The sequence below is a fragment of the Engraulis encrasicolus genome, chromosome 22 (assembly GCF_034702125.1).
Source record: "Engraulis encrasicolus isolate BLACKSEA-1 chromosome 22, IST_EnEncr_1.0, whole genome shotgun sequence".
Taxonomy (NCBI): Eukaryota; Metazoa; Chordata; class Actinopteri; order Clupeiformes; family Engraulidae; genus Engraulis; species Engraulis encrasicolus.
The window spans coordinates 49,743,607-49,758,355 of NC_085878.1; the positions used below are offsets into that span (position 1 = coordinate 49,743,607).

A 14,749-nucleotide genomic window follows, 5' to 3' on the forward strand; every position below is an offset into this window, starting at 1 on the left:
TCAGAGGTTTATCGATGTTTGTAGAAGTACATTTTGACAGTAGTGGTTATCAGAGAAAAACACTTGAAACTTAAAAAGTATAAGTAGTGACAGAAGAGATCAGACATTAATAAGGCATACGTACGAGATTTTTTAAGAAAAGGATATCTTTTGACCACAATGACAATAATTAACCAGTTGGATAGATGAATGAAAACACTTCCTATAAACATGCCTATGAATGCATCTGCAAAAGAGAAAATGAGAGTTATTTATAGTGCCTTTGTGTAAGCTTTATTTATATTCACATAACTAACAAAGTGATTTACTGAATCCATCAATGAGAAAATGCGTATTCTTCAAGAGGCTAACTTACTTTGATTGAATGTACGAGACAGGAAAGACAAAGTGAACACGAGGAACATGTCCATCATGTCCATGTATCCTCCAGCTAAAGTAGAAAATGTAGATGAGAGACCAAAGAGACAACATAATTACACAAAACATCAGCTGACAAACACTCCACTTGCATTGTTATTTTATACTGTATAGCACCACCAATCATTCTCTATGAAAAGTATTGTTTCTTAGTTGTCAGTATCAGTAGACATAACAGAAACACAATACTATAAACGAAGAACTAAAATAAATATTTTCCCATACCTGCAAAGAAACCCTTTATAGCCATATGTATAGTTGATCCAAACATGGTGCTCATGAAGGCCATGGCTTTACTCTCTCCCTCCCTACTCCATGCGTCATACATGATGACTGAAATAAGGAGGAACATTGAAGGGTATTCATTACTTGTTTATCTGCATGTGTGTTTTTTCTGTAATTGTTTGCTGAAAAGTAGATAATAAACAAGGTCACCCAAACAAACAAACAAACACACACACTCACTTTATTACAATTCAAATGGTTTGTACATATCTTATCAAAATTACTCTACTGTATAATCTGCATTTACACACCAAGTCATGCATGTATATGTACCGTATGTGTGTATGCTATGCTTACATCTACAAAGAATAGAAGTTGGGACGCAGGATTAATTGTGAATAATAACAAAATACTGCCATTTTCAGAAGTCTGGTTCTGACATTAGTTGGAGAACGGTACAAAGAAAACATATCAGCCATCAAAACTGACCAAAATTATTGTTTTGGGGGATATTCATGAACATGTAAATCCAAGGCGTCTCAAAAGAGTTGGGATGGGGAGAGTAAAAGGCAGCAAATGTCGAGGAAGACTAAAAACAAAACAAAAGACAACACTTAACAGTTAATAGCATTAAACGAGATGATTTTATATAAAAACTGTGTTGATTCCTATCTTGGACATGATTTCAACAGCTTAAATGGTAGGTGTATTCCTTGTCATGTTTTGCAATGTTTTCCTTTCTGTAGTGCTTACAGTGTGACAGGTCTTGACCAAAAGCCTGCCATTTTATGTCCTGCTGGTCCTTATGTTGGAGTTAAACTGTTAAAACATAGTAGAGAATTATAGTAGTCTATTTGGGCTGTAACGATATTGTATCGAACCGAGAAATCGTGATACACAGAGTCACGATACTGTATCGTGATACAAGGAGGCAGTATCGTGATACGCCCTTTTGACGTTTTGATACACATCAGCCCAGAAAACAACCACAGGATATGAAGTGATAGTGCTTCCAAGCATCATCATTCTTATATAGAAACTTTTTAAAATTATTAGTAGCCTCTTGTAACCTATTCTACCCATAAACTATCATAGTTTTTATTCATAAAGTTTATAATGTTGGCAAATGTGAAATCGTGGGGTGTATCGAACCGAATCGTGAGTTGAGTGTATCGTTACAGCCCTACCTACTATGTGGCAGTAATCGAAGATCTCCCTTCAAAATATATTGCACGAGTGGCTTTTCATGCTGTTTAAACCCCATTTATTTCATTCAGTACTGTATTCAATTCTACAGGTGAGTTAGAACAGCTTAACCAATGTACTATTGCACCCCCATGCTATCATGGAGGCTGACTTTTGAAGTTAGCACTAACACAAGTTGCATGGCCAGTTTTCACTGTAGCACAGGATGTGCAAGACTGTATTATTTTCAAAAAGAATTGACTTCTGCAACTGCTGCTGACTTCTGTAAGCAAAGGAAAGTTTCCCATGTCTTCTGGGTCTATTTCAAGTGAGGAATGGGGGGAATGTTACACCCCTCTATCATTTGCACACATGAAGCGTCCTTAATATGGCCACGTTTTCATTAGCTGTAATTCTCGGAGGGATAGAGTGAGACTACAGTCAATATATATTTCATGATGTCATGAACCTATACAATGATTTTAATTACAAAAATATCTCGTATATACACAAAATCACAAAATCAAAACTTTATCTAATAACTATGGTAATTATTCCCTCTGCATCTTTAATTCTGAGTGACTCAGCCTCTCTGTGATTGCCTTTTATACCTGGACATTCAAATTGTTCATCAGTACAATTCATTTTGAAATGTTCTTCCAGGTTGTTTTATCTTATTTGGATGTTTATAACATTTCACTGATCCCCGTCCCAACTTATTTGAGACGTGTTGCAGTTATCAAATTAGAAATGAGTACATATGTCCCCTAAAAAAATATTTTTTTTTTTTTAACATTTGATATGTTGTCTTTATTCTCCATCTAAGGAATGTATTGAATGTTTTGAAAATGATAGTATTTTTATTTTATTCTCAGTTTACCAAACGTCCCAACTTCACCGGAGTTGGGGTTTGTACATTAGGGTAAACAGTGCATGAGCATGAATTGACTTGCACTGGCTACCGATCGCCGCCGGACCAAGCATAAGGCCTTGACCCTTGCCTACAAAACCATCGCAGGAATGACCCCAGCTTATCTGAAGGACTTACTAAAGCCTTATGCTACTGGAAGAGAACTGTGCTCCTTCAGCACAAGTCGTCTGGCTCTGCTATCCAGTCGCTCTAGGTACTCCCAGTCAAGACTGTTCTCTGTTGTTGTACCCAACGATCGAACGATCTCCCTGGAACGATCTCCCAGAGGCAGCAAGACTAAGCACTAATCTCTTGCAGCCTTCAAGAAGCAAGTAAAGACTCTCCTCTTTCGTGACTATCTACTGCCCTAGCCCCAGGCCAGACTCTTGATATGATGTGTATGTACGGTATGTATGTACACTTTGTATCTGCTAGCAATGTTGGCTATGATTATGTCCTCTTTTGAAAGTCGCTTTGGTTATAAAGCATCTGCCAAATGCAATGTAATGTAATGCAATGAATAGGTGTATACCGTAGGTGTAGGTGTATATTCCGCATTGTCTATATAATTCTTGTACTCCTGTACATTCTTGGATATCTATGGTATATGGCCAGTTAGTTACTTTGGTATATTGCCATTAACAATAATTTATACCCGGCCTTCTTCTCACTGCTCTACCTGTACCCCTAGTTATACTGTAGTATATATAGGCCTACTGTATAGAACTATTGAACATCCTTATCTGTCCATATTCTCTACTTCCTTATAATCATCTGACTTGCACTAGTTCTGTAAATTGTGCTCATGTGCTGCAATCTGTACACACTATATTTAGCTGTACCGCTTTTTTTAAATTCTCAAACTGATGTCTGTTCTCATCCAGGCATTGCTGATGTGAAGATATGTAATCACATGCATTGCAAAACAGTTCTATTGCTGTTTGCATGCACGCACGTTCAAAACATTGCAAATATAATAGCAACATTTCAGTAATGAGTAATTGGCTGAACGTTTATGTATCAGACTATGGATTTCCCTTGTGTTTCTGTGATGTGCCAGTAGTGTGCATGCTTGCAGAGAATGGAATGATTCCAGAATTGCCCTTGTGCAATTGTGCCCTTGTGTTTCATTGCCAATGAAAGAGGAATTCACCTTACCCCGATTCAAGTCGGCAACTATTTTTGGGAAAGGGCCATACTGGGTTTAGAATACTGACGAAATGGCCTGTGTCGATAATAAAAAATAATGTACACTGACATAATTTGTTGGCTATTTAATCAACACACTGTGGTCAATGTCAAACATGCAAGATCCCTGTCTTGGGTAACCATTTTAAGGGGCAGTCATGGGTAAGCGGTTAGGGCTACTCAGAAATATTTACCATAATACACAACACTGGCAATGATTAAATACTCCATTTTGAACCCCGTCTTTGTGATAGTCTTCACCATGCCTGTAGAAGCAACACATGCACTTAACATATACAGTAGTAGTGGATACATACAACCTGGTGGAGTAAATGTGAACTCATGAGAGGGAGAGATATCTTGCAGTAAATAATTGAATAAGAATTGAGTACATTCATAAGCAATCTATGTAGTTTTAAACAAAACAAGACATTTTTCATTTTTCATGTGTCACTCTCAAACCTGGGAGCTTTTCATGATAGAGGCTGATCTTGAACAGTAAGATGAAGCGAATCAGGTTGAGAGTTGAGCAGGTCACCACCTCACTCAGGAATCCTACAACAGCAATGCATGACAAGATACATCACCATCAGGGCTTGACACTGGCACCTGTGAACTGGCCAAATGCAGGTAAAACTTGATAGTGGCTGGTAATAATTTCAGTGTGACTAGCCATAGTATTTGGTAGGTACCTTATTCATTGGTACGGCATATCAGAGTAGCCTATATTCTGTTGTTTGCCCCTTGTGTATAAATTTATTAATGCATATAATGATGGGCTGCACATTCTGCTTAAGAAGCCCAGGTGGAGCAGTGCAAGTGAATTGTTTTGTGGTCAACACATTCCATGCATTGTTAGGAGCTTAATGTAGGCCTATATAAATGTAACTGCAGACTGGATGGTTCATGTAATCCAATTATTATGCTGCTGTCAAATCCTGCGTTAAGTGCAGTGTGTTACCAGTCATACATGTGGACACACTGGTACAAGTGTCTTTCAGAAGTGCGTTTCTGGTTGTCTTTATGTATTGTCTATGTACTGTGTTGTTATTGTTGAAAATGGACCTTGAGCCTGGAATGAAGCTGATGATGATTGTTTGTATTTAAGCTCAAGAAAAAGCTCAGTTAAGTTACACATTTTCTATTTGTTTGATTTATTTCCTTGTAGAAAGCTATGTACTCATCTTCCTTCTTTAGCACCTCATATTCTGAGGTTAAATGTACATTATCATAGTAAAGAAAAAAAACAATATTAAATTCATGGTTGGTAGAATAGCTGAGTGAAAAAGTGAATGTCAAGCCCTGAGCACCATAAGTCAAGCTATTCTTTCAAAATATGCTGTTATTGTAAATATAATGTTTTGACTGCACTAACCTTCAATAACTCCCCATAGCACAAATGCTGTAAACATGGTGGCACTGGGAAGAAGGACCAAACTATAGTGCATCTTCAGTGCACATGGGCCTATGTCTGCTGATAAAAACATGTTTTGCATGCTGTGAATAAAACTGACTTAACACCTTGTATTTCATACTTCATGCAATACATGTTCACTTTCGCAACAATAAATATAAATAGCTAGATGAAATAAAAAAATACATTTATTACATCAAGATCAAGAAAGCAGAAAGGCTAATTCAACATGAAACAGCTCAAACAAGCTTTACTGGGATATCACATTGGAATTCAGCTTTCAACAGTTCTTGAAGCATATCTATTTGGACTTTGCCTTACAGTAGTGCTGTTTAGAAAACAATTCATGATGTATTTTTGCATATAAAATATTAAGGTAATTTTATGTTCCATCTGCGTAAAAGTATAACACTGTTACTATAGAGAGTTACTATACAATATCTCACAAGTATTGATTAAAGAAATCAGACAGCATTTCCTAGAGCATGGCACTGTAGTTGGATTTAGGTAACGTGATACAGGGCAAAGGCAGACATAACAACACAAAACCACCTCACCTCTGATGTCTTTTAGGATCATCACAGAGACAACAAGGGCCACTATGATGGCAAAACAGCACAGTACCAACACCAGTATGTGCATAGGGGACAGACCTACGGGGGAAAAGATTTTAGCAATAACCAATCAAAATACCTACCATACAAAGCTTGAGGGTTTGCACAAATTTTAGACAAGTTGAGTTAAAACAGCTCTACACAAATGCACTCAGAACAGCAAACACTGAAACAATACCCCATCATTTCATTACAGTACAACTTAGTACTTAAAATGCTGGTACCCAGTTCCTGTAGTTTAACGGTGGTATTTGCTGACAGATGATCACTATATGCTTCACAGATGTACTCTCCTTGGTCTTCAGTCCTGACATCCCTCAGTCTTAGTGAGAAGTTTCCTTTGGGGATTTCAGTGGAGAAGAACTCTGCTCTGCCTTGATAACTTCCATGTCCAGGATGAGTCTCATTGTCTTGGAAAAGCAGAACCAGCATGAGGCTTTCACCTAAAACCACCTTTTTCCAAGACACCTCTTCAGGAGGAATGTGGGAATCTACAAAACAGTCTAGGATGACCTCCTGTCCTACATTGGCACTCACAGCATGCTCTGCACCTGTCACCACCAAGCGCTCTGAAAAAAAAAAACCAACACATTTTGAGTTACAGCCTAATCGTTCATAGAATAATTTAAAAATAAATATAGAAAAAAACATAGCCTAGAGCAGTGATTTTCAAAGTGGGGGCCGGGGACCATTGGGCGCCGTGAGGGGATGCCAGGGGAAGAAAAAGAATAGCAAATCAGAATAAATATTTGAATAATTAATGTAGGCTCTCTAACATGAACAAACATAAGCTATACACATACACTACTCCCATTAGTTAAGAAGGGGAAAAATAGTGTGGCACGACCTATGCAAGGGGAACCTTGGCTGGAATATAGGCCTACAGGTTTTAGGCCTAGCCTACTTTTACTTTTGACAACTCTGCAAAATATGTAAATAAAACGGTAGAATTCCTCTGTGTGTGCGTGTGTGTGTGAATAAGGGAGTAAGTGCAGGGTTGCTCACCGATAGTTTCAATATCAACTGTGAGTTCACTGCTCTCCTCGTTGGTAAAAGCACTGCAACTATAACGTCCTATATCATCAACAGTAACATTGTGAAGGAGCAAAGAATAATTTCCTTTGGCCATTTCTGATGTTGTGAAAAAGAGCGCCCGGTCTCTGTATTCCGCGCTCTGAGACTCTGGGCGGCTTTCCCCTCCTTGGAATAGGTGCACCAGTGTCCTGGACTCCGTACGTCTCCACTCCACCTCCAGCTCGTCCAGAGGTATGGGCTCGCTCACGGAGCAGGGGAGCTCCAAAACTCCTCCAAGCTGACCATGAAGGGGTCTACTGGGACCATGTAATACTAGGCCTATTAACAAGACAGAATAGCCTATAAATCAATTTGTGCGATTATGGTAGGACGAAAAATAACATTATTTCGAAACGCAGGCCTACCTTCGGAAAAGACGAAAGTTAGAATATATATAAAAAAACCTTATCGACATCTTGTCTGTCCGAGTGGTAACTTCACATCACCAGGGCGGATTATAACCATACTAATATTGCGTTTACAAAAAAACACTTAGGCCTACAATTAGTCTATTGAAAAGTTAGACGACATCGCCAGTGTTGCCAGCCTACTTGGCTTTCTCTTTGCGGTCAATCAATCATGTCATGTGACATTGGCGTGCACAGATAGGGATGAGGTGGTGCCAAAGCGTGACCATTTTTTTGGGACTATGAGTGCGTCTTAATATGCGACCTTGCCTCCTCCACTTGCGCTTGTCTCCTCGTCCCGCCTCCTGGCCCCTCCTCCGTGGAGAAAACGATCAAGTTTCCCAGCTGTCAGCCTAGCCACACCTACACCTACACCATCCCAATTGCAAATGAGAAAAAGACTCTACAATTGAGCTTTTGCAAGATATTGAAATATAATGCTGTTGTCAGTGATGTCATCATGACGAGAAGCAAGTGGAGGAGGCAAGGTCGCATATTAAGACGCACTCCATGACAACCCTTAAGGTGCTCCGTGTCATATATATATATGTAACAGGGTGGTGTTACACATTCACTCTACGACTACGCCAGCCTCGATTGAGGGTGAGACAGCCATATCAGTATTTATATTAAAACAACTCCCCACACAGGATCAGATAAGAACAGACAGAGATAAGGCGGTCCCATATTACTTTTGTTTATTTTCAGTTCTCACACTTCACTTACTTACAAGTACTTAGGAGTGCACCTTGACAATAAGCTGGACTGGTCCACAAATTCTGATGCACTTTACAGGAAAGGCCAAAGCAGGCTCTATTTCCTCAGAAGGCTGAGGTCCTTCAATGTCTGCAGCCAACTTCTACTTATGTTCTACCAGTCTGTCATGGACAGTGTGCTCTTCTACACTGTGACTTGCTGGGGTGGACGCCTTGACAGACTGGTGAGGAAGGCGGGGTCAGTGGTGGGCATGGAGCTGCAGTCACTCACCTCAACAGCTGAGAGCAGAACACTGAGCAGACTGGACTCTATTATGGACAATCAGCATCACCCCCTTAACGCCACCTTCACTAACCAACTGAGTCTGTTCAGTCACAGACTCCGTGCTTTCACCTGCAGGACAGACAGGCTAAGGAGGTCCTTTGTCCCTTGGGCCATTCAGCTGTTTAACAGTATACAGAAGGACACTAAGAAAGACATCATTATTGGGGATTGGACTGCCTGAGATGCCAGAGCTGGCCCAGATCTGGAACCTCTTGGCATGTGTGTGTGTGTGTGTGTGTGTGTGTGTGTGTGTGTGTGTGTGTGTGTGTGTGTGTGTGTGTGTGTGTGTGTGTGTGTGTGTGTAGCTACTTGACACCTGAATTTCCCCCTGGGGATCAATAAAGTTTCTCTACTCTACTCTACTTCAGGATTATTGGCATCACTCAAGACATGTAGGTCCTTCATAAAAGGAACATGTGTAAAATGGCCGACATGGCTGGTTCAATTATTAATTCATCAAAGTTGCAATAAATACATGACAGGCAGCTCAACAACATGCAAATCAAACTACACAGCAAACAGAAATAGAAATAAAACTCAAAGGAAAAGAAAATGCAAAGGAAACAAAACATGCGGCTACTAAGGAGTTGTTCCTCCTGTAGTTTACACTGCAACACACACAAGGACAAGGATGATCTATGAGTCATATAGCCATTGCTTTTTAAATGCTCATATCTGGCCACTACACATTGAAATGAATAAGAAAAACCACCATAAAAGGGGGGTTTGCCAAAACAGAGCATGCAGAGTGGATGGAGCGACCCAAGCCCAATGGCAACAGAACAGCGACACCTCCGCTGCGAATGATTGGAATGATGGCGAGTAGCGAGCACACTGCTCAACATGGCCGACACTCAAACTTGCCACTTCATTCAGTCATCCAGTATGCCATCTTCACCACAGAACCAGACACTGGGAAGTTAGGTGCTCAACCACGGAGCAAGCAATCAAGGGAGTGAGCCCAAGTTGCAGGCCCCTTAGCAACTCAGCTCCAAGCTAACTGGAGCCCTGGTGCCAGCCACCACACAGGTGCTCGGCCACAACAGTACAGCAGGGAGGAGAGGGGCCCAGTCACATGCAATGGGCACTTTTATGCTACAATAAAAGTCCTGCCAGTCATGTGCCAGCCAATCACAGACAAAGCACGAAAGCACATGTCAGATTAAGAGGTGGAACCCAATCTGCCACATATGTACATCATTGTCAAATTTGCAGATGACACAACAGTGGTGGGGCTGATAACCGAGGGAAAGGAGGGGGCCTACAGGGATGAGGTCCTGAAACTTGGAGAGTGGTGTGGATCCAACAACCTGGCCCTGAACATCTCCAAGACGCAGGAGCTCATCCTGGACTTCCGGCGGAACACTGATGCTCCTGCCCCCCTGTACATCAATGATGAACGTGTGGAGCAAGTGTGGCTCATTTAAATTCCTAGGTGTACACATCTCCACTGATCTCTCCTGGTCGACTGATACCTCAGCTCTGGTAAAAAAAGGCCCTGCAGCATTTGCACTTCCTGAGAGTACTAAAGAAAGAACAGTTAGACTCAAGCTTCCCGGTGACCTTTTACCGTTCCACCATAGAGAGCCTGCTGACCTACGCAGTGTCAGTGTGGCACTCAAGCTGCACTGTGGCTGACGGGAAGAGACTGCAGAGGGTGACCAAAACAGCAGAAAAAATCATAGGCTGCCCCTGCCTCCCATACCCACCATTTACAACTCCCGCTGCCTAAGTAGAGCCAGGAGTATCATTAAAGATCCCACGCATCCATCTTTTCACACTGTTGCCCTCTGGTAGGCGCTACAAGGCATTGCCAGCCAGAACCAATAGGATGAAGAACAGCTTCTTCCCCAAAGCTGTTACAACAATGAATTCTCAGTTACTGGAAAATGTTCATCTATAAAGGACTATGCACCGTTTAGGGAAGCGCAAATCTCAGTATACTTTTCTATTTCTATTCTATTCTATCCTACACATTGCACCTCTACAGAGTAGCCTATGTACTTTTAGTCACTTATTTTCGAATTGCATGCTGCCCATTCACAAATTTAGGGTGCATTGCTCAAAATCATAGTTTAACTGGCTAATGACTACACTTTCGAGAAACACACAGGTAATCTTTTTGTGAATATTGTTGGATTTCAGCCATTTTTTTCCAAACGTTGTAAACCCATTTCAAAATCATTTTTCCAAACTTACTATGTGTTGACTAAAATCCAGCGTGTTCTTTTTAAAGAGTCAGAGAGCATGGTGTCCAATTCTTGATTTTAGCGGGTTTATTTATCCAAAGCATCTGGCAAGAAGTTACAAATAATTAAAGCATCTTAAAATTCTGTTCTCCTGTTACCTCACCCTAACAGCAACAATTAAGAAAATCCTGTCTTTCCCTAGTGTATCTGCCTTTTTGTAGTAGAGAGAGTGACCATCTCCCGTCTGTCTCCAAGCTGTGGGGGCTCCCATTGTCTCCAGGTAGACCTAGCCCCCTTGGCCAGACCTCCTGAGGTGTTTCTTGATCACACAGAGCAAGTGGGTTGGGTGTGGCTGATAAAACCTTCGCAAAATATACAGCATATGATCATGACCCTTATTAAACATTCTCAATGTCAATGTACAAAATGTATGCCAATACATTTTCAATATTTAATAAGTAATAACCTAATATTTGGTGAAGACCATAGTGGAAATGGTAGACATGGAGAAGGCCACCTGTTCATGTATGAAAAGTGTAAATTTCCCAGTCGTAATGAATTCTTAGAAACTGAGTCTGGTGGTAAATTTACATGACAAAGATAACATTAGTGAATGGGCAGTATTCTGGAAATAATAAAAATGTTACATTTACCTTTGATGGGTAGTTTGAAAGGACGCCTCATAATGGCAGCACAATTGTTATATACAGTAAGTCATTTTATTGCAAGTGTGAGTATGTAGAAACAGGTTTGTTTGTTTAATGTGGGTCTAATGTGTAAATGCCTGTTTCCCTTAGCCTGCGGTAGTACATTAATTAATTACTTTATTAATTTAATAACAGTGAAAACTGAACAAACATTGCATGCTTATCCATAGCTAGGTATTTGGATTAGCTATTGTGGATAAATGGCAAAGATCCACCTCAACCTGCTTTTCTGTGTGGCTGCATTTTCTGCAATAATTTCAGCAAAGAAATATTACATTGCAACAAACTTTTTCGGACTCCATGGCAAGATCCCACTTTTAAAAAACACTGTTTTAAACCTTCTCAATTTTAAAGAAGAAAGCCCAGCAGGGAAACTCCAACTCCAACTGTCATTGTGACACAGCACTCCACAGCACATAAGTGTTCACTGCACACAATGATATTGCATTTATGCCTCACCCGTGCAAGGGGGCAGCCCCAATGGTGCCCCAAGGGAGCAGTGCGACAGGACGGTACTATGCTCATGCTACCTCAGTCATGGAGTAGGATTGGGGAGAGCACTGGTTAATTACTTCCCCCCATCAACCTAGTGGGTTGGGAGTCAAACCGGCAACTTTTGGGCTACAAATCTGATGCCCTAACATTATTAATTACATTGTTAAATTGTATCTTAAGCTGCTATGCAGGAGACCATAACCTCTGCAAAATGCACTATGGGATTACATTTATTTTAATTCCTGTACTGCGTTGAAAACAATAAGAAATTTGACTATGGGGAAAACATTTCTCTTACTCCTTGCAAACGTGCACCGAAATATTCAATTTTTTGCCTAAATGTAGCATAACTGTTTTAGAAAGAAAGAAGGAATGAAAAAAGAGAGAGAAAGAGATAGAGAAAAAGAAAAGAAAGAAAGACAAAGAAACAAAGAAAGAAAGAAAGAAGGATATGAAAAAAGCTTAAAGCTATTGGACAAGAATGGTCTCTCATCCCAAATACCTCAACCTGCAAGATCTGCTTACAGCTTGCTTTTCTAAACACTGCCCTCGAATCTGGAACAATATGCACATGATTACTAATGTCGATATCAAACAATGGCATATTAACCATGGCATATTTTTAAGACACAATGTGGAATGTAAGCAAATCGGGAAAAATTGTCATACACAGTAAAACAATTTCATTAGAAATGTACTTCATTTAATAATTAACTAGAGATGGATGATCCATGTTTAGTGTAGTAACTAGTTTCATCTATTTATAGCGGTTATTTTAACTGATTTAAAGTGTGTAAAAACAGCATTGACATATACTACATAGTAGCAGGAATTGCCATTTGGTCCTCTGTATTTATTGATCATTCCATCCTGAGGAGTCCTGCATGAAGAGGGGTGGCATTAATATGTGTTGATGAAATTCATATTTTTATACACAATGTCATAATATGTTTTATATTGTTTAATTTAGTGTATAGCCTACCTGTGATTAGTCATCTTTACATCTGAGTTTATTGAATATGTCTCTGAGTTGCCCTTTTATTCTGAAAGTGCAAAAACAGCAAAAAGCATTACATTAGGCTGAATATAGGCTGTATTTGATAATGGACTGTTCCTTCAATGGGTCTTAATGTCTGTCATGTCATACATTACTAATACTTACAATTTTCTTTTCCTAATCCCTGTGGTTGAGACAGATACAGGAACACATTGTCATTTAAAAGACAAACAAGAGCAAAGAAAATATGACCATACTGTATTATTAATGCATTTCTATTATGTGCATGTGTAATTGCGAGTGGTATGCCAGTAGCTGTCAGAAACCTGTGTTGTCTGAGCCTACTTACAGTAGTGATATATCTGCAAGGCAAGCCATGCACACACAAAGACACATTCACATGGGAGAACAATAACCTGCAGATCACTGCACATCCGTGTACCTGTTCCTGACAATTCAATACAAGAAACAAAAATGTCAGAATCCATACTTTCATAAATTAGTTTACAGACAAATAACAGTTAGTTAGTAGTACAGTAGATAACCATAGGGGCTCTGTGATATTTCAGATTACATTACCTATTCTCGTGATTAACTCTGCTGCCAATGTAGCCGCATTAGCAACTGGAAGGACTGCAGCTCCAAACAGGTACACAATAATGCACGGAAGTGGGATATCTAATCACCAGGGGATGATATATTGTTATTTCAACTCAATGCAACATTATTACATCTCATTTATCTGACAATGACATCATTGTTGTGCAATGTGAAGTAGGAATGCATGTCCGGAGCAACATGCTGTCAGACTGATGTCCTGAGATAGGCCTTCCTAATGCCAGAGGCAGTAGTTGGGGTTGCAGGTTACCCATTTTAAGAAAATGTACCATTATGACATCACGTTGGGGGTTCCGCAGGCTCATTGGAGTCTATGTAGAACCTTAGAATTCTGGGCGAGTACCCCCAACGTGATGTCATACCTGCAACCCCACCTAGAACCTAGACTTGTGTAGAATATTTGCTAAAGCTATGGAAAATGTTACAGAAGAGTACTGGATGTTGTGCCCACCTGTTTTCTCTGGTGGGTNAAAGCCCAAAGCTGCAGTGAGGCTGTACAATAACACACAGCCTCACATCAACCCAGGGCCCTCTGTGCTCATCAAAAAACAAATTGTACATGTTTTTTTTCACATAGACACTCAAATGATATTTAACAAATACCTAAAATCTTTTTTTTTAAACCCAATATTGCCATGATTTGGTTCCCCATACAGTAGGCTTATTTTTCTAGTGCTTTACTATCAGTGTAATACAGTAAACAATTTTTTATAAATGTGGCTGAATTCCTTTAACAATGTGATGATCAACCCAGACTGGTATGATCATGAAATGTTTCGACACCAAAGTTTACTTCGAATTTCTGTTAAAACAAGCCCCTCTTCATAATTTAATACACCGGTACACAATATACTGTATATACACAATATACAGCCGCGGAAAAAAATGAGAGACCACTTCTTAATTTCCAGTTTTTCTGATTTTGCTATGGATAGGTATGTGTTTGAGTAAAACAAACATTGTTATTTCATTCTATAAACTACTGACAACATTTCCTCCGAATTTCTAAAGAAAATATTGTCATTCAGATCATTTTTTTGCAGAAAATCTGAAATGGTCAAAATAACACATAACATGCAATGTCTCCAAATCCCAAAAAAAGGCAAAGCAAACAAGGATATATTGACGTAAAAACAACATAATAGTACTGTATGAACTTGGGGAGAGTTCGGAAATCAATATTTGGTGGAATAAGCCTGACTTTTAGTCACAGCAGGTAGTCACTAGCCTGGTTCACACCAGACGTTGTGTGTGTAGCTTCGGCGCCA

The 14,749-nt window shown here is 39.8% G+C and overlaps 1 protein-coding gene across 1 annotated transcript; it reads right to left on the reverse strand.

Moving 5' to 3' along the window:
• Positions 1-4,361: 4,361 nt before the first annotated feature.
• Positions 4,362-6,267, reverse strand: LOC134438690 (uncharacterized). Its single transcript, XM_063188305.1, has 4 exons — positions 6,243-6,267; positions 5,897-5,992; positions 5,301-5,396; positions 4,362-4,480 (listed from the first exon to the last, which is right to left on the reverse strand). Exons 1-4 carry the CDS (start codon positions 6,265-6,267, stop codon positions 4,362-4,364), a joined length of 336 nt encoding a protein of 111 aa, XP_063044375.1.
• Between the last annotated feature and the right edge of the window lie 8,482 nt (positions 6,268-14,749).